The following is a 21,192-nucleotide window of genomic DNA, read 5'->3' as shown; positions in this document are numbered from 1 at the left end:
CCCCTGCTCACTGTCGCTGGTATTCGAAGGAAGTCAGCAGCAGGGTGGAATTAGAGTTTGCATGATGCCACCTGCTGGACAGCGAGGCAAATTGTAGTGACGTTATACACAAATTGGAGAACGTTCCAACGAAGGCTTTTAGGAATGATGTCATTTGCAATCTCTTTGTGTCTGAGCTTTGAGGTGAAAAAGAAAAAAAACAGCATATATGTTCAGTTCAGTTTAATTACGTTTTAATCGTAGAGTGCTTTTAACAAAGGACATTCTCCCGAAGCAGCTTTACAGAGATAAAGAGGTTTTGAAGTTGCATTGTATAAGTTTAGTGCCTATAAGTTTCTTGTAAGTTTTTCCCCTTAATGATTGAGCCAGTGGCGACTGTGGCAAAGAAAAACTCCTTGAGATGCTATGAGGAAGAAATCTTGAGAGGAACCAGACTCAAAAAAGGAACCTGGGTGGCACCAAATGTTCATTTATTACAGTTCCATCATTGTTGAGGTGACTGTTCAGTGATAGGTGCTAAAACACAGAACTTTTCATGCAACCTGTGGTCCTAAATTATTGTAGCAGACTGTTGATATCAGCGGTGGATGAAGTACACAAACCATGTAGTTGAGTTGAAGTAGAGGTACAGTAGGTAAAATAGTACTCTAGTAAGTACTATATAAGTAAGTAGTAAGTGCTGGAGTAATATTTTACTGCTCACTTTAAACTTTCACAGCAAAAGTATTTGCCTTTAAATGTACTTAAGTATCCAAATTACTATGATTTATTATGGTTCTAATGTTCCTATTATCATTTTTATCACAACACTTTACTTAATCACCTCAGTTTATGTGAAAAGACTCTAATAGAATGATAATAATGAGTCAAATGATATTAATGAGTCATGTTGGACCATCTCCAGCTACACAAAATAGTCTTTCTAGCAGAAAAACCTCCACAAAACAGCTACTTATTGAATCAATTTATTTTACTTATTTACTAATTTATTAACTTATTTTAATCATCTGATGTCTGATGATTTGAACGCTGAACGCTGAACCCTAGACCATGGCAAGTTCCCCAGTTCTAAACTGAGGGGGCGATTTCTTTGTTTTTACTTTGTCTGAGGTCGAAAAGTCTATGTTAGCTTTAGAGCTTTAGTCAGATAGACCACATGCTCAGGCACACAAAATTCAGCCTTAGTTCCAGTTACATTCAAGCTAAAAATGTGCATTCCAGTTTGCCGAATTAAGTTTCTTTCTTGTTGCATGAGTCATTGCACAGTAGATCTTTTATAACTGGAATACGATCAATTATATTGTTTTCTATTTTCTATTGTATTCTAAATGTAGTCCATTAAAACAAACCTTTTTTGGATATTTTGTTAGTAAGTGCTGAACAATTATATTGTACTGTTACTGTGACATTAAACAAATATGACTACAGTCCCAAATTTGATTTGATCATTTTTAGATCTTTTTAGAGTTTAGATTTAATAGATTAGGATCTGCTCAGTGATCTTATGTGAAGTGTATGTACCTATACAATGTAGTATTATGGGTAAGATGAAGAAATAGGCCATGTGTTTTGTGGATGTTCACAGTGGACCAAGATGTGAGATACACAGCCGTCAGTAGCTTCATCTTCCTGCGTTTTTTCGCCCCAGCGATCCTATCACCCAACCTTTTTCAACTTCGGCCACATCATCCAGTAAGTGTTTACTCCCCATACGCATTATAATATACATTAATTGCGTGTTGGTGTCGTCCTTAATATATCCATATCATATTTTACCTGAAAGGATCCTTGTACATCACGGACTCTGACGCTCATTTCGAAAACCATCCAGACCCTGGGGAGCCTTGCCAAGTCTAAATCTGTAAGTTGTAAAGTCCACGTCTCTGAAAATACTATCACATTTAATGGGGTTTTTTTTACATCGAAACAGAAAAATGTTTGCCGTGTCGTTAGAAAAGTGTGAATCTCAAGTTTGACAATGCCGTAGTTATGTGATCTGCATCTGTGAGCTCTTGTGAGTTTTGTACAGAACAGGGTCGATTTCCTCTTCGTATGTTACTCCATCCTGCGATGCTGCATGAGCAAGACTTTGAAAAGATATGTATGAGCTGCATTCAAATCAAACCGGGACTTTTAATTTTACAGGTAAAAAAATGGATGCTATCATTGTGGTACTAAACATGACAGACATGACAGACAGCAGAGTTAGTGCGTGCATGAAACAGTGGGTGGTGATGAAGTTTCTTGTAAACGAAGGCATAAAAACAGCGAATATCTAAAGATGACATCAAGCATGAGCTGCAGTAAGACATTTGAACGGTGTAAATGTTGGCAAACCCGTGACGATCTCGGTCAGTGTCTAGGAAGGTTCAAGGGCACTGACAAATCTTTGTATATCTTTCCAAGCAGCAGATAAACGCTGGGAAAAGTGTATAAATGTAACAGGGGCGTATACAGTGCATCCGGAAAGTATTCACAGCGCTTCACTTTTTTCCCCATTTTGTTATGTTACAGCCGTATTCCAAAAAGTTAAAATCTTGCAAATTTATTACAAATAAAAAACAAAAAAAACATGTACAGAAGTATATACAGCGTTTGCAATGACACTTAAAATTGAGTTTAGGTGCATGTTTTAGGTAGATGTTTCTACAACTTGATTGGAGTCCACCTGTGATAAATTCAGTTTGGACATGATTTGGAAAGGCACACCTGTCTATATGAGGTACCACAGTTAACAGTGCATGTCAGAGCACAAACCAAGCCGTGAGGTTCAAGGAAATGTCTGTAGACCTCCGAGACAGGATTGTATCGAGGCACAGATCTGGGGAAGGGGACAGAAACATTTCTGCAGCATTGAAGGTCCCAATGAGCACAGTGACCTCAATCATCCGCTAATGGAAACTGAGCGATCGAGGTGACCAAGAACCCGATGGTCACACTGAAAGAGCTCCGGCGTTTCTCTATGGAGAGAGAAGAACCTTTTAGAAGATCAACCATCTCTGTATCACTCCACCAATCAGGCCTGTATAGGAGTGGCCAGACAGAAGCCACTCCTCAGTAAAAGACACATGACAGACTGCCTGGAGTTTGCCAGAAGGCACCTGAAGAACTCTCAGACCATGAGAAACAAAGATTAAACTCTTTGGCCTGAATGCCAAGCATCATGTCATCACCTGGCCAGTACCATCAGTGAAGCAGTGAAGCATGGTGGCGGCGGCATTATGCTTCACGCTGTCATTATGGGGTAATTTTTAGGAAAGAATGAATTTAATCCATTTGGAATAAGGCTGTAACATAATAAAATGTGTAAAAAGAGAAGCACTGTGAATACTTTCCTAATGCACCGTATCCATAAATACATGCAGTTTCCACTTCTTGAAATTAGTTCTTTAATTTTATAAACTTAAAAGTCCCAGATTGGCTTGAACGGCCCTCATAGTTTGGCTTTACGTGTGTTGGAGGAAGCACCTGTCCGCGTAATCCACGTGGTCAGAAGCAGTGGGAAACAAATCGCTGCTTTTTAAAGGTTGCTATCTGACTGAACAGTTTATTCAGCAGAATTGGAGATTTGATGTAAATGAATGTACAACTTTGAAACAATTAGTTGTGGTATATTTGTGATAATGATCTCGGTTTCTCTCACTGTTCTCCAGGGCAACTTTAAAGAGTCTTACATGGCTGCGTTTTACGATTACTTCAATGAGCAGAAGTATGCAGATGCTGTGAAAAATGTGAGTTGCTTACGTTTGCATTCATGTGGTGGGTTTTTCCGTTTAAATGCTGTGGTCAAATAATCATCATCATCATCATTATCATCATTTTATATAGCTCTTTTAAAAGTTACATTTCAAAGCATAAAAAAGGAAATACAAATACAATTCTATTAAATAAATAAAATGTACCTCACAGATACATCACAAAAAAAAAGCTATTACTTTAAAGCTATCCTGAAAAAGAAAGTTTTAAGAGCAGATTTAAAAACACTAGATGTGTTTACATGGAGGATTGTAATTAGTTTAAAAATTCCAATCCGAATGAAAATGCTCCATATACAGTGAGGAAAATAAGTATTTGAACACCCTGCTATTTTGCAAGTTCTCCCACTTAGAAATCATGGAGGGGTCTGAAATTGTCATCGTAGGTGCATGTCCACTGTGAGAGACATAATCTAAAAAAAAAAATCCAGAAATCACAATGTATGATTTTTAAACTATTTATTTGTATGATACAGCTGCAAATAAGTATTTGAACACCTGAGAAAGTCAATGTTAATATTGGTACAGGAGCCTTTGTTTGCAATTACAGAGGTCAAACGTTTCCTGTAGTTTTTCACCAGGTTTGCACACACTGCAGGAGGGATTTTGGCCCACTCCTCCACACAGATCTTCTCTAGATCAGTCAGGTTTCTGGCCTGTCGCTGAGAAACAGGGAGTTTGAGCTCCCTCCAAAGATTTTCTATTGGGTTTAGGTCTGGAGACTGGCTAGGCCACACCAGAACCTTGATATGCTTCTTACAGAGCCACTCCTTGGTTATCCTGGCTGTGTGCTTCGAGTCATTGTCATGTTGAAAGACCCAGCCTCGACCCATCTTCAATGCTCTAACTGAGGGAAGGAGGTTGTTCCCCAAAATCTCACAATACATGGCCCCGGTCATCCTCTCCTTAATACAGTGCAGTCGCCCTGTCCCATGTGCAGAAAAACACCCCCAAAGCATGATGCTACCACCCCCATGCTTCACAGTAGGGATGGTGTTCTTGGGATGGTACTCAGCATTCTTCTTCCTCCAAACACATTTAGTGGAACTATGACCCAAAAGTTCTATTTTGGTCTCATCTGACCACATGACTTTCTCCCATGACTCCTCTGGATCATCCAAATGGTCATTGGCAAACTTAAGACGAGCCTGGACATGTGCTGGTTTAAGCAGGGGAACCTTCCGTGCCATGCATGATTTCAAACCATGACGTCTTAGTGTATTACCAACAGTAACCTTGGAAACGGTGGTCCCAGCTCTTTTCAGGTCATTGACCAGCTCCTCCCGTGTAGTTCTGGGCTGATTTTTCACCTTCCTTAGGATCATTGAGACCCCACGAGGTGAAATCTTGCATGGAGCCCCAGTCCGAGGGAGATTGACAGTCATGTTTAGCTTCTTCCACTTTCTAATGATTGCTCCAACAGTGGACCTTTTTTCACCAAGCTGCTTGGCAATTTCCCCGTAGCCCTTTCCAGCCTTGTGGAGGTGTACAATTTTGTCTCTAGTGTCTTTGGACAGCTCTTTGGTCTTGGCCATGTTAGTAGTTGGATTCTTACTGATTGTATGGGGTGGACAGGTGTCTTTATGCAGCTAACGACCTCAAACAGGTGCATCTAATTTAGGATAATAAATGTAGTGGAGGTGGACATTTTAAAGGCAGACTAACAGGTCTTTGAGTGTCAGAATTCTAGCTGATAGACAGGTGTTCAAATACTTATTTGCAGCTGTATTATACAAATAAATAGTTTTAAAATCATACATTGTGATTTCTGTATTTTTTTTTTTAGATTATGTCTCTCACAGTGGACATGCACCAACGATGACAATATCAGACCTTCCATGATTTCTAAGTGGGAGAACTTGCAAAATAGCAGGGTGTTCAAATACTTATTTTCCTCACTGTAAATACCTAAGTAAATAAATATGCCCACACCAAATATTAATTGTACTCGGTTTAAGATTGGTGGGATAAACCTTTCTATAACCCGAACAAAATGAAAATTCTGCCATGTAAACGCGCTAAACCGATTACTGCCGTTAAAAAGACCCATTACTTGAAGGACAAAATCTGCTTTCTCAAATCTCTGCACGATTTCAGAAACCTCTTCACCTGGCATCCGTATCAGATCTCATATCAGCCCATTTATCATTCCCTTGCAGAAGATATACACAAACCTTTTTCTGTGCTCTTGTGAACACTTGCCACAGGATTGCGCACAGCTTCAGAGTTTTGTATAAAACAACCGCGGCAGGCATAATTTGGGGAATTGGATTTAAAGGTCTCTTCTTCTGGGAACATAAATCCTTCTACCAGTCCACACAAACATTTGAATGACCGGCGACTCATGTGACTCAAGTTTAGTTTCCTTTCGAGGTCATACATCCAACCCGCTCCCACCAGTACTTACTACGGACCTTCATCTCCACGCTTCTGCTTTTCGATGGAGGGAGGAGTAGTATTGAAATTCGCCTTAGAGATGCACAGTCACCAAAAAGCTCAGCTTGATTAAGAGCAACACTTTACATAAAATAAATAATGGAATTCCATGTTAACAGGACAAGAAATACTAAAGGCCAGGAGTGTCAAACTCAAATTCACAGTGGCCCAAAATAAAAAACTGGGACGAAGTCGCGGGCCAAACTCAATATTTATTGATAAATTGACTGCAATTTTGCATGTTTTTCCATCTCTCCAGATGTGTAATGTTGGACCTTTTCATATGGAAACAAACTTTAGTTTTGCATAAACATTGAATCTGGAACAACCAAAGTTTAATAATATAAACACATGAGAAATTAAATTTGAAATAAAACACACATCAGTGGTATTCGTTTCTTATGTCTCTCTCTCTCTCTCTCTCTCTCTCTCTCTCTCTCACTTTCTCTCTCTCTCTCTCTCTCTCTCTCTCTCTCTCTCTCTCTCTCTCTCTCTCTCTCTTTCTCTCTCTCTCTGTCTATCTATCTATAGACTTTCGAGTTCCTTTATAATGTAAATATTTTTTCACAGGCCAACAACAAAACAACCAAAAATAATAATAATTTCCTTCAATTACAAAGAAACAATCTTTCAACTATTAACAGTTCAGGCCTTGGAGTAGAAAAAGTGCATAAAGACAACATTCAGGATCCTCAGGATTGAGTGAAGGTGTTCATCAGTGAGACTCCTGAGTGGTGTTTTGTTCATCTTCATCAAAAATTACAGTTGCTCACATAGATATAAGATGCCAAACATAGAGAGGATTTGAGCAGCTTGGACACGGAGTTGTGCAGTGTGTCAGAGAGGAAACATGGAAACTGTGCAGCACACACAGAGTCGTCCTTTGACTTGAGCGTGTCTCTACACTGCAGTTTAATCAGCTCCATTTGGAGGTTGGTTGGTGCGCTTTCCACATCAACCACAAACAGATTACTGAGCAGTTCAAATCTGCATTTCTGAGCGTCAAAGTTGGTAAATCGCTGGGTAAATTCAGCGCTGAGTACGCAGAGTTTCTCAGCGGTCTCGACTAACAAAGCATTCTGGGATTTGTAGTATTAGCGGTGTATGCGCTACATAATGGCGGGCCAGCTCTAATACACATTTGATATGATCTCGCTGGCCAAATATAATTACACGGGCCTGAGTTTTACACCCCTGCTGTAGGCTTATGTGCGCATGTCACAGTCATTCCAGTTGAAAGGCAACATGTAAACACTATTTCGGATTAGATAACGTCTTATGATGTAACAGTCCACAGAGTCTTTCAATAATGATTTTAATCCGAATGACTAAAAAGTGTACATGTAAACAAGGCTACTGACTCCCACTTCATGTGGAGTTTTGACGCTGGACCTCCTGGAGTGTTTAAAGGCTCTGGCATGGAGAAGCTGGTGTTGGATCTGTGATGATCGCAATTGTTGAACTATTTTATGAGTTGCTCAGTAGCTCCTAGTTTTAAAACCTTAAATGACTGTATAAGACTGTAGAAAGAACATTACTTATAATCTTACATTCCAGTGCTCGTGTTAGTTCTCATTCTCCAGTGTTCTGTATTGTTGAAAGATTTATGATCACACTCTTGATGTCACTCAGATGAAGATGGGTTCCCCTTTTGAGTCTGGTTCCTCTCAAGGGTTCTTTCTCATAACATCTAAAGGAGTTTTTCCTTGCCACAGTCACCACGGCTGCTCATTAGGGATAAATACACACCATTTACTTTAAACAACTTAAATTCTGTAAAGCTGCTTTGAGACAGTGTCTGTTGTGAAAAGCGCTATAGAAATAAACTTGACTTGACTTGACTTGACTTGACTTGAAAGATTAGTCTAATCTCAATAGGGAGAGAAGTCCAATGTTAGTGCACAGGATGAAAAATCCAGATCACCTATCGAATGTAAACGGATAGCAGGAACAACTAAAAGACAAGAATCAGAGAAGCTGAATTTTTCAGCAACATAAAAGATAACATGGGTGCAATGTTGCATTGTTTCTGATATGAAAAACTGAGATTTTAACTGAACTCTGAAGATGAGATGGAATGTTAAGTTAATCCCCAGATTATTTTGTGTTTTGACTGAAATTCTTTTAAGGTTTGAAAACCAGCTTATAATTAGTTTGATGGCGCAAACCAAGAAACCAGTAACTCTCTGCCATGTCAGTGCAGTGCATGACAACCATATCTTTCTTTTTTCGACTTTGAAATCACTTTGATTGAAACGATAAAATAGTGACGGATGTGGTTCATTATCGTTTACTTGATCTCCATAGAACACTTCTTTTTACTCACATTTATAGATGCTAATGGTTCCATTTCTCCTGATGTTGTGTGATGTGTGCAGTTTCTCGATCTGATTTCATCGTCTGGGAGGTGGGATCAGAAGAGCATCGAAACACCCATCATGTTAAAAGAAGGGTAAGCAGCACATGGCTTTGCTGGGCGCTATTAATTATTATCTTGTGAATGATGAACACAGAAAAAAATGAGGTAATGCATGTGATCAACTTTGTATCTTTTACAAGTTTAAAGATTAGTAGTAGTATGGACTTGAATAGTAACAGCAGATCCAATCCAAATGATACATGTGTATATATATCTAATCAAATTTAGGTCCTGGGGCCCACAGTGCTTTAGAGCTTTGTGTTTTCTCATCACACACACACAAATTTGAGTTCTTGGTAATGAACTGATGTGTTGAATCATGTGATAAATTCTGTCTAATCATAAACTCTGCAGGGCTAAACCCCTCTAGGACGAGGGTCTGCCTCCTCTGGTTTTCAAGACACATTCAGGTGTCTTTCTTTCTTGTATTTCTCTGCTGGGCACAGGACCATTAAACTGACTAATAAGAGGGTTGATGGGAAGGGTTCTTGCAGGTAAGGCGCACCCGATTGGCCGCTCCTCTGACCCTCACAGCCCTTTCCACTTCCCTGATACGTGTAAATTGTATAGACAATTATCAGGGAAGTGCTGAACTCAATAATACGCCGAAGTAAATGCAGACGAAAGCTCCTGTCATCGTTCTTTTGTGTTGTGGCCAAAGACATTATCAGAAGAGGAGACGGTTCATGTATCGCAGGCTAGCCTGGCAATGTCTATTCAGTCATACAAGTCCATGCTCGTGTCTATGTCGATGAGATGAAAGCTGCAAAATTGTCCTGCCCGTTTATGATTCTAAGTTCAAAACTGACTGGAAAGGGATAAGTACGTGGGGATTGAGAGGGGCTTTCATTTTCTTTATACCAACATCCTGTGTGGTACCTGCCAGCAAAGTGGTGACCAAACTTCAGATTGCTTCATACTGCCTATATGTACAGTGCAACACATTACAGGGGTCAACTGGTGGGATTATATCCTTAATGTATGAAAACGTATGAAAGATAAATTGACCATAACTCAGCAACCAAACCGGAACAGCTTCTGTAGTCTTATCCGAGTTATTCCTTCTTTAACAGCCTGAATATCTGCCATAATTCAGTCATCGTGTTGAGCTTAGTCCACTACCTCATATGAACTCGTGCACTGCCTCGTCTCTTGATAATGTCTCTGGTTGTTGCCTCCCAGTGTTCTTTGATAGCACCACCTCCCCTTGGTTGTCATACAGGCTGGACATGGCATGGTCCAAGCACAGACATGTTTTACAAGTTATTTAGAATGAAGTCTGTGAGTCTATTAAGCTGCAACGCGCAATTCGCTGCGACCTGGTGTACCATTTCAGTGTGCTTGAAATTCACACAGCCATTTACTTTGAATCTGTGGTATTTTTCCTCATCACTGCTTTTCAGTCATTCAGTAAGCATCAAAGCAATGATTTTAGATCTAAGATTTGTTTCAGGAGCAGTACATCTAAGAAGCATGTTAAAAAAAAAACAATACGAAATAAACTAAAGCTGTATTTTTTAATGCTTCTCTCTGTTCTTCTTTCCCTTCTTACCTCGTGATACCTGGTGGCCAGATTTATGATCAAAAGAGCACAAGGGAGGAAACGATTCGGAATGAAGAACTTTAAGAAGAGATGGTTCCGGCTCACAAATCACGAGTTTACTTACCATAAAACCAGAGGTAATGCAGAAAAAAATGTCTGTGACCAGGTTAGGCACATTGTATTTATCTTATATATTTGGTGTTAGTACACCACACACACACACACACACACACACCTCATACACACTATGAGGAAGGTTAAATCTTTTTTCACTACTGATGTATAAATCTGGGTTTGTGGAATTTGTTATTTTTGCATTACGTTTGCATTTATTATTCGTTTTATGTGTTCTATGCTTTGTTTAAAGGTGAAGCAGCGTTGTGTAGAATCCCTATTGAGAACATCTTGGCTGTGGAGCGATTAGAGGAGGAGTCTTTCAAGATGAAGAATGTAAGAGGGAATGTTTGTGTCATGCAGCTTTCTCAAGTCGCTGCATAACCAAATGCACCAGCTACACTCTCTACACTAATAATAATAACACTGCCTTTGCTGCTTACTAGAACAAAAATCTCGTTTCTGGATTCTTCACATGAACATAAACTTCACTTTTATTAGAAAGCAAATAAAATAGTAATTTTTTAAAACAGAGCCGAAGTGAATCTGTGAGATTTTAGTACATTTGCTGATTCATCTGATGGATGATTTTCCTCAACAAAGCTATTAGAGAAGTATAAAGTATTGTTTTGACAGAACACTTAGTGACCTTTTTTTGCTTCTGCTTTTTTGTTTTGGCTTTACAGATGTTCCAGGTAATCCAGCCAGAGCGGGCGCTATACATTCAGGCCAACAATTGTGTAGAGGCACGGGACTGGATTGACATCTTAACTAAAGTTAGCCAGTGTAACCGCAAGCGCCTGAGCACCTACCACCCTTCAGCCTACCTCAACGGCCACTGGCTGTGCTGCAAACAGGCCATCGACTCTGCTCCAGGCTGCACACCCTGTACCGGGTCAGTCGAACTCATTCCTTCACACTGCAGAAAATATCCTGCTAAATATAAAAAAATAAATGTCAAATCATCTGCCAGTGCAGAAAGATTTCTTGAAAAAAAAACATCTAGACTTTAGAAAAAAAAATTATTATAATAAGCTTTAAAACATTCATTCCCAGCAGTCAATTTAGTCAAATGAACTTAAAACTAGCTTCTTTTTATTTATTTATTTATTTTTATATAGTTTGCCATTCTTAATTTGTGTGAAAAGATCTTAAAATCAGAGCCACTATACAAGAGAATTCTTCTTCATTTTAAAATAGTCATTATCATTGTCTTAAAATGAGACAAAGCATTTAAACTGTTTAATTTCAATTCATTGAATTCAATTTGTATAGCGATTTTAACAATGAACATTGTCTCGAAGCAGCTTTACACAGATAATGTGGTGATAAAGAATTAATAAGATGTTCTTTATAAGTGTAAGTTTGTCCCTGATGAGTGAGCCGGTGGCAATTGTGGCAAGGAAAAACTCCTTGAGATGGTATAAGAAAGAAACATTGAGAAGAACCAGATTCAAGAGGGAACCCATCCTCATCTGGGTTGCACCGAATGTCTATTTATTACAGATATACGATGTTGCGGGGTGCAGTGATGGTGATCAGATGCAAAATGTAGTCCTGAGTCAATGTAGCAGACTGTTGACATGAACTACAGTCCAAACCCACCCTCAAAGCTCCCGTTCTTACTCTGTAATCTCTGGATTCCAGGCCATTGATGTGAAACTTTCACCAGCTGTGGCCTCCAATCGAAGAGAACCCTATCCAGAGGCAGACTGGGACGAAGCAAACAGATTCGAGGAGAGGGGAGGGGCAGGAACAGTGGTCAATGGAATCTCAGGAGCATGTTTAACTCCACAGAGAGAGAGAGAGAGAGAGAGAGAGAGAGAGAGAGAGAGAGAGAGAGAGAGAGAGAGAGAGGAGGGGTGACAGGGAGAGAAGGATATGGATTAATTAGTATCCTCATTCTTGTATGAAAGTTAAGGACACTGTGCATTTAGGGACTATGGCAGCATAACTAAAAGGGAGAACCAGAAGGTAACTCAGACATGAGGGATCACTGGGATAAGAGACGACCCACCACACCACTGTCAACAAACCTGAGTGAACGTGTGAGAGTGAGTGGACGAAATCATACAAATATCCCAGTTCACCAAACACTCTATATCCATATTCCCTCCAGATCTGAGCCTTTACCTAAGAAAAATCTACTGATAAAAGATTTGACTAAATAAATACATTTTCAACCTCGACTTGAACACTGAGCCTGTGTCTGAGTCCCGAACACTGATTGGAAGGCTGTTTCATAACTGTGGGGCTTTATAAGAGAAAGATCTGCCCCCTGTTGTAGTCTGTATTATTTGAGGTACCAACAAATAGCCTGCACCTTTTGATCTAAGTAGGCTTGGAGGATCATATTGGTACAGAAGTTCACTCAGATACTGCTGTGCGAGACCGTTAAGTGCTTTATACGTCAGTAGTAGTATTTTATAATCAATGCGAGATTTAATTGGGAGCCAGTGTAGACTGATTAAAACAGGAGTGATGTGGTCATTTTTTCTAGATCTAGTGAGGACTCTTGCTGCTGCATTTTGAACTAACTGAAGCTTATTTATTTACTTTGAACTCGAACACCCACACAATAAAGTCTTACTTTAGTCCAGTCTAGATGTGATAAAAGCATGAACTACTTTTACTGCATCCTGTAATCATATAATATTTCTAAATTTAGCAATATTTCTAAGGTGGATGAAAGCTATCCTGGTAATGTTATTGACATGAGCCTCAAAGGAAAGACTTGAGTCAATAATCACACCAAGGTTTTTGACTGCTGTACACAGAGATGCTACGTAATCAGAAACTTTACTTCTAGCTGCATGTGGTCCTAGTAAAAGTAGTTCCGTCTTATCCGAGTTTAGCAGAAGGAAGTTATCAAGCATCCACTATCTAATGTCCTTTACACACTCCTCAACATTGTTAAGCTGATCTCTCTAACCTGGCTTTGCTGGAATATACAGTTGTGTATCATCAGAATAGCAATGGAAGCGAATACCATGTTTATGTATAATTTCACTCAGAGGCAGCATATACATATATATATATATATATATATATATATATATATATATATATATATATATATATATATATATATATATATATATATATATATATATATATATATAATATAAAGGGAAAAAGCAAGGTAACATCAAATCAAGACATGCATTCAGCAACAATTATTTACAATCAAATGAAGACTGTGTTGTAACCCACAGTGGTAAGCAATCAAAATCATTACTTGGTGCTTCTCAAAGTACCTAAAATTATTACAAAATAAAACATTTAATGTATTTTGTCATAACGAACACAAAGATATTCAGCATGAGAAACCGAAATCGAACTACAGAACAAGTAAAAAGCCATAAGTACTCAGTATAAAGAACAAAGTTCCTGAAAAAAAAATAATTGTACTGCATAATGTTTGGATAATGTTTGTGTGGTAACTTGCAGAGTCTTATTATTTTTGTTATTAAGTTGTAAATAAATGTGTTGGCGTTGACAAAACAAGCATTTGAGATAATACTAATGAACAAGTCCTAAGTGTGATTATTGAGCATTTTCTTACTGGGCAACCATAAAACCAATTATTACAGCTAATATAAAGTCTTCAAAGATCAAATAATGTCTGTGATGGCAATTAAGCTGGATGTGCAGGTAAAATAACTTTAATAATAACTAACTTTAAGTAAGAAAAAAAAGTTAAATAATAGCAAACACTTTTATATTGCCTTGAATATTGCATCTCTGTACTGAAACGCATTTAAATTCAGTGTTCTAAGCTTAATTAATGTCCAGGTGGATTGCAGGCTATGGAGAATATTTTTTGCTGGAGGTATTGAACATTATACAATTAAAACATTTAAAAAAAAGTTGAAGTTGAAATTGCTTATAGACAGGGCAGGGATTAGGGCCAGGAAATGATGCTTCACATTAAAGTTTATTTCAGTTTATTACAGTAGTTGTAATCATGGACTGTAGTCGCATTAAATTAATTACATGAAACAAGCTTTACAATTTGATTCAGTTTGATTCTCAGGATATTTTGAACAAAATTTTAATGAAGGAAAATTACTCTTGAAGAGCCATTTTTTTCTGAATCGTGAACACTGTAAAAATGTTTGTCTCGCTAAAAAGTAATGTTAATTTTATATAAAAGTGTAAACAATATGTACTCAAGGTCAAATAGGTTACATCATAGAAATTGTTCAAAAATGATAACGATTAAATTGAGATGAAATGTGCCTCATAACAGCATATAAAGCAGCAATTTACTTGGAAATAGAGCTCCAAAGTCGGCTAAAATGCCCACCTTCCACAACCTCTTTCTTGTAGTGAACAGTGGCATGGTGCTGATTTGAATGAACTTTTTGATGTCATTTTTATTTAACTCTTGCAGAACTATATAACCTGCTTGATGGTCACTTTTTACACTTTTTGCCAGTCATAATTATACAGTATAGTGGAACCTCAATACTCACGACCTTGATAGTTGACGACTTTTCATTTGAAACCGGACTAAAATTAACTCGCGAAAAATCTAATAGTTCGCAAGAAGCAGCGAGTGGCTCGAAAGTTGGAGTTTGAAAAAAAAACTATTAAAATTATTATTGTATTGTTCAATTAAACTAGTAAATAAAACATTTATGACAAATAATTCACACTTTTTTGAGTTTACACTACAGTACATGTACAATTCCTCTTGAAAAAGGAATCTTTAGAAGGAAAGAGTCAAAACCTCGCCATTTTATGTTATTTGCAAGGGGTCATAAAACTTGTCCCCCCCCGCGAGTATCGAGATTACACTGTACATGAATATTATTTTAGAGTAACTGATTATATGTTTATTGGGTGCTTTATGAGGAAATTGTTAGGCAGGGATTGTGGATATATGATATAATGATTATGGTTATCATGAGTTGTTTGTGGTTCCTCAGTATTTTTTATGAAAGCTGAAAGACTTTTGTAAATTTTGATGTGTTACTGTGTTGTTTCTTTGTGTTTGTACAGTGGCCTACCTGCAAACATTCAACTTGACATAGATGGAGACAGAGAGACTGAGCGCATCTATTCACTGTTCAGCACCTACATGTCCAAGCTGGTCAAAATGCAAGGTGTGTTTCACCTGTGTTATCCATGTTGCATGTATTTTAGAGTAGCAGGTGATGATATTTTCATTAACCTGTTGCCCTATTCCACCATCTCAGAGGCGTGTGGCAGTAAGTCGGTGTACGACGGCCCTGAACAGGAGGAATACTCCAGTTTTGTCATAGATGACCCACAGGAGACCTATAAGATCCTAAAGCAAACCATCGCAGCCGTGCAAAAACTGGAGCAGCAGCATGCACAGTACAAGCGTGAAAAATTCAGGAAGACCAAGTATGGTAGCCAGTGAGTAGCACTTTCAGATATTTCCTAACATGATTATTACTATTCATGAAGTTTGACAAGTTTAAATAGTAGATTTTGTGTTGAATGTCCTTTTTCGGAGGCGTCAGCTGCACTTTAATAGATTACCGATGCCGTATTTTAATGCATAACTTATAAATTAATGTGCTTGTCTATGTTTTTTTTGTCATCTAAACTCATTTTACCATAAAAGACATTTAATTCAAGAAAAGAATTTGACCTTCTGTACAAAGCCATTAACACATTTGTTTTAATTTAGATTGGGTTAGGGTTAGGGTTTACTTTAGAGCAGTTACTTTTTTGCTTATAAAAATGTTGTATGAATCTATTTATAAATAGAAAGAACCTCAGATTTTGACTGTTAGTCAAGTCAAGTTTATTTCTATAGCACGTTTCACAACAGACATTGTCTCAAAGCAGCTTAACAGAATTTAAGAGTTAAAATTGTCTCAGGGATCTACACCCCTCTGTATTTATATTTACATTTATACTCAGAACTAGCTGGATATATTTATATTTTATAACTGAGTTGCATTAATAGCACTGTTTATATGTTTAGTCTTCATTACCCAGATAACTTTGTATTTTTAGGCTACATTAGTTAGATTTCTTTACATTTATAGTTGTATTTTAAATTTATTATAGTATTTTATATTTATTGTGTAGCCGGATGTATTTATATTGGTATACTTTTCAATACATATATTTGAGAAAAGAGAACAACGTGGATAGCTGCGTTGGTGACTGATGAATGTAGCTGTATAGTGTATATACCAGGCAACAATCTATTCTATGGGTCCTACTAGATTTAAAAGTAGAAAAAGTAATATATAAAATAAAGATTTGTTTTAAAAGATAAAAGATTTTTTATACTCAATCTTTTGTTTATGATACAGATAAAGAAATTCAGGCATGTACATGCAAACTTACACTATCTGGACAAAACTCCCCACTTTTCCAGCCATACTTGGTTCTGTCCCAAACTGTTACCACAACGTTGAAGACACAATTTTATAGGATGTCTTTTTATAAGGTAGCATGAAATTTTTCCTCACTTGAACTAGGAGACCCAAACCTGTTCTAGCATGACAATGTCTCTGTGCACAAAGCCAGCTCCATGAAGATATGGTTTATATGGATTTGAGTGGAAGATCTTGAGTGGCCTGCTATAGATCCCTGACCTCAACCCTAATGAGCACCTTTGGGATGAATTGAAACACTGCCTGTACCCCAGGCCCCCTCACCTCACCTATGGCATTACCTGACTTTTTTACTAACATCTTCTACTAACAGTCAAGTCTTTATTTATAAAGCACATTTTAAAGCAGCGACTGTTGGGCAAAGTACTAACAGACCATCAAAGATAGGGACAATCACACTTTATACTGAGCCATAAATGTGTTTTAAGACCTGACATAAAAATCATCCAAATTTAGTGAGGACTTGATGTGGAAAAGAAACTCATTTTGGAGCCTGGGTCCAGCAACTGAGAATGCTCTATTGCCTTTTGTTTTTAAATGTGTGTCCTGGGGACAGTTAACTGTAAACTAATTGAGGACCTAGTGACTCTGGGCAAATGTTAAGTAAAAAAAAGGTTACAAAGCTAAGCAGGTGGCAAACTCTATAGGCTCTTATCCACAAATAAAATAATTTAAATATGATTATGTATGAGACTGGGAGCCGGTGGAGAGAAGCAAGCACTGGAGCTTTAGACTCAAAATTATGAGTTGCATTATCTTTGGTTTCTAGGTCTGTTTTCAATTAGCTGGAACTAGTGTGAACTAGTGACGGATCGTTCATGAACGATTCGTTTATTTAAAACGAGTCTTTCATGTGACTCAGAGAAACAAGAGGTCTCAAAGAGTAATTTTCTACTGAGCAAAGCAATGAGCAAAGCAATCGCAAAATCGCAAGGTTATGTACAGACTTGTATTGAATTTTTACAGAACAGAATTGAGTAGTTTACCTCTCAATTCTTTTGTTCTTTAATCACGTGACTCCCAAATATGCTACAGACAGGAAACAGAATTTAGTAGTTATTCTCATGAGTCCTCTGGTCCGAGTCGTTTGCTCTTTTGTCATGTGACTCCCATATACGCTATGCAGTTACATATACATATATAAATTATTGGAACTATAGTCAATGTTTGTGTATGTGGACATGTTGGGGATCTGTTTATTGAAAATTGTATATTCTTTTTGATTAAAGGAATGAATGAAACTAAATTATTTAAAAAATATTTGTTTATTTCGATGAAAGAGATTCAAAAAATGATGAAAGATTTTCCCATCATTGGTGTGAACTACTTGGATAACAACGTAATTTATGTTTGTTTGTTTGTTTGTACAGGGAGCATCCAATCGGCGACAATAGCTTTCAGTGCTACATCCGCCAGCAGTCAGAGAGCTCTACCTATTCGATCTGACCCACCCTATCACCACCACGCCCTTCTCTCTGCAGCACATATCATGGCAATGCCTGTATTCACAGGTATAAGGGGTGCTGGTTCACAGGAACATGAGTGTGGGATTAAGCAAAAGAGGATCTCACAGAAAGCTACAGTTTCTATTCTTGTACAAAACCAGTCAACAGCTTTCCACAGAACTGTGTGCACTTTAGTTGTCACACCCGCCCCGGTGACGATAAAGCGCTGCCTCGTGGCAACATTTTAACTAAAGGGACTTTGTTTATCGGTCTTGAGAATTTTATTTTAGCTCTTCTACGTCTTCAGGACCAAACTGCAGTTTTAAGAACCTTCTGCTTTTCACTATGAAGCGCACCACTGCATGCCTAAGTAATGAGAGCCTTGTGGCCGATCCCAGCTCAGAATTGTTAAGAATCTACCAGATGTACGGACACATAATTCTAAGCATTTATTAATGCATGGTAGCATCATCCGTGTGTACAAAATAGCTCAGCCAAAGTAACACAGAATTTGTATAATGTAGCCCAGAAATTGAGTAGGTGTTTAATTCTTCTGAATTGGGATGCTGACTGAAAGGACCTATCTGAATCAGATGTTCATTGTAATGATTGTTTCATTTCTTATAATGGCATTGTTTGAGAGCCTTGTTTTAGTTTTATTTTCCCTGCACTTTGTCCATGTCCAGACTTGTTAAAGTGTTGTTTCATGCCTTTTTGAGAACATTCCCTTAGCCAAATATAACGGCAACTGAAGGATCGAAGCATGTTAGAAAATAAAGTTAGTGATACCATGTCCACAAAACCTGAACTGGGCATAGATACTATAACGATCTGGCATGACACTAAAACTCATTATTTAGAGATCAAATTTAAAGCCAGTACTTTTTGTAAAGTGCACCTTTTTTTTAAAAAAAGAGCGGAGGTTTTAGATCATCTGTATGGTTTTGATTTTTTTTTTATCTAACTCTTTAGTTTAAATGGACTTGTCTTACCAGGTCCCTTTTGCCAGTTATGCTATCGCCAGACGTGTGCTTTTTTGTACTTTTGTTGTGATTTATGTACTGTAAATAATGCATTTTCAATCTGTGTACTGAGAATAATTTCTTTCTGTTGTGTGCATATGTGTGTGTGTGTGAGACTGAGAATCGAAACACGTGTAAGGAAAAGATTTCATATCTTAATGATAATGTTCTTTTTTTAACAAACATTCTCCCAAGACTTGTAAATGTAACCCAGTTTTGTGTATTACCAAAATTTGTGTACGTTACTGATACTAATGACTCAATTCCTTTGCTATAGTTCATCCATTGGTGCATGTTTTAGTGTGAATATAATGTTTTAATATAAGCCAGACGATTTTTGCTACCCACTCCGAAAAAAAAAAGATGTTCAGTATTTATTTTTATATCACAATATAAAACATTTTGTGGACGAGATTATTTGAATACAAAAAAAAAGGTCTTCATATGCAGAGTATGAAAGATGCAATAATTTCACGATCCGTTCTTTTTACCGGATATCTGATCGGTTACAAACGATAATGGAGAACTCATTTTTAGCTCGAGATCAATGCTCTTCACAGCGAAACCTTAAAAAAGGTTGGAACAGTGTATTTTGTATAATCATATAAAGAGTATTATTACAAATCTGTGATGTGTAGAGGTCAATGTAAAATGAATGATGAAATGTAGATGCAAAAAGTGTTTTTTTTTTTTTTTTGTCTAAATGAAGGCAATAGCAATGAAACCATCAGTGTGTGTTTTATTCCATTTTTTGGTGTTTGTCTTGGTTACTTTACATGCATTTTAAACAAGGGCAATACGATAATAAATCTATCTCAGGTGGAAGGTCACAATGCTGAGGTAAATAATGACAGCAACTGATGTGTTACACATCCTTCCATCTATTTACATTTCCATACATCCATCTGTCCATACATCCATCTGTACACTGACATTGGTCAACACTTAAATCTAGATGCTGGGGATTTTCGATCCAGAATCCAGTTTCACCAGTTGTTTGATAGCAACGATTTAACATTGCATTCAAACGCACTACTATTTGAAAACCATTGATATAGTTTTAATGGTTAACGTCTGAAAATAGTATTTATAGTGGAAACCATTAGCACCTTTGTGATGGTTTACATTGTGTTTTGGGGGTTTTTTTGTTTATCGGCAATAAGAGTAAATGTAATCTACTTAGTGCTGCAGTGTGAACGTCTGGGGTGATTTAGGAAATTTCCTCAAAAGAGGAACGATTTGACGAAAATTTAAGCTTTGGCTGACCTCCATGGTCTTAATGGTCTGGCCTCCATTGTCTTTTGTCTTCATCGTTTGGTCACCATGACCTTGTCTGCATGGTTTTGTCTTCATAGTTTGGACAGTATGGTCTTGTCTTCATGAGGAACAAAAAAAGGAACTCCAGCTTTGCTTAAAGAAAAGTTTATTGAGCTTAGGCTGAGGGTTAAACTTGGGTTTAGTCACAACATTCACATTGTCGGTTTTCGTGTGTGTGTGTATGTGTTTTCTCTTGTGAAAAAGAGGTTAACCCGGGTTGTGTGTTTTTCCTACCCTGAAGCAGTGCTAATGTAACAGGGGGTCAGTGGCATGTAGGCTAATGTGGGCAGTGGCTCTTGTTTGAGACTTTTGTTTCGGAGCACAGCGCTTCCTCTGTCCATGTATTTTGTATCTCAGCGCTTGATTTTTTTCCGTAAAAGCAACGAAAACTTTCGGAGGAACAACACAGGTTCTCCCCCAACCGTGAGCTCGGAGTTTCCAGAGCAGAACTCAGTGTGGAAGAGCTCTGAGAGGAGACTATGTGGAGACGGAAAGTGGAGTGGTGCGGCGGTGTGTTCAGCCTCCTGCTGCTGCTGCTAGCGGCTCTCTGCTCCTCACACCGCTGTAAGTCTCACAGCTCCGGGAGCGGAGCCTGTCTGCGGGCTGTTCTGTGTTTTATTATGTGCGTTTAAAGACAGACTGAGTGTTAGATTCGGTATGAGGTATAAAGGGACTGTATTTCGGGTTGGTTCGTGTTCATATCGCAGCTCTCGGTCCTGAACACAAACTCCAGGCACAACGATTTCACCGGACGC

General features: G+C 38.0%; 2 protein-coding genes and 1 long non-coding RNA gene across 4 annotated transcripts in view; 2 read left to right on the top strand and 1 right to left on the bottom strand.

The window, feature by feature from the left end:
• The window catches only part of rasa3 (RAS p21 protein activator 3), a 68,652-nt gene extending 48,802 nt beyond the window's left edge, over window positions 1-19,850 (top strand). Inside the window, exons 15-24 of the mRNA XM_083522314.1 lie at window positions 1,586-1,692; window positions 1,784-1,861; window positions 3,654-3,731; window positions 8,570-8,643; window positions 10,184-10,290; window positions 10,521-10,603; window positions 10,954-11,162; window positions 15,275-15,378; window positions 15,472-15,655; window positions 18,024-19,850. Of these exons, the coding sequence (XP_083378440.1) occupies window positions 1,586-1,692; window positions 1,784-1,861; window positions 3,654-3,731; window positions 8,570-8,643; window positions 10,184-10,290; window positions 10,521-10,603; window positions 10,954-11,162; window positions 15,275-15,378; window positions 15,472-15,655; window positions 18,024-18,099 (1,100 nt within the window). The 3' untranslated portion in view covers window positions 18,100-19,850. The remainder of the gene's footprint in view (window positions 1-1,585; window positions 1,693-1,783; window positions 1,862-3,653; window positions 3,732-8,569; window positions 8,644-10,183; window positions 10,291-10,520; window positions 10,604-10,953; window positions 11,163-15,274; window positions 15,379-15,471; window positions 15,656-18,023) is intronic.
• On the bottom strand, window positions 6,454-6,866 carry LOC310715839. Its single transcript, XR_014530413.1, has 2 exons — window positions 6,725-6,866; window positions 6,454-6,618 (listed from the first exon to the last, which is right to left on the bottom strand). It is a non-coding gene; the product is annotated as an uncharacterized lncRNA (long non-coding RNA).
• A 553-nt stretch (window positions 19,851-20,403) lies between the features above and the next one.
• pros1 (protein S) overlaps window positions 20,404-21,192 on the top strand; it is a 28,553-nt gene continuing 27,764 nt past the window's right edge. Inside the window, exon 1 of one of the 2 annotated variants that reach the window (XM_083522343.1) lies at window positions 20,404-21,001. In XM_083522343.1, the coding sequence (XP_083378469.1) occupies window positions 20,917-21,001 (85 nt within the window). In that variant the 5' untranslated portion in view covers window positions 20,404-20,916. The remainder of the gene's footprint in view (window positions 21,002-21,192) is intronic. The other variant, XM_083522344.1, reaches the window with a different exon arrangement.

Source organism: Silurus aristotelis (assembly GCF_946808225.1).
Source record: "Silurus aristotelis genome assembly, chromosome: 20".
Lineage (NCBI taxonomy): Eukaryota > Metazoa > Chordata > Actinopteri > Siluriformes > Siluridae > Silurus > Silurus aristotelis.
The sequence above is the reverse complement of the archived record's forward strand: the minus strand, read 5'-3'. Positions and strand labels throughout refer to the sequence as shown.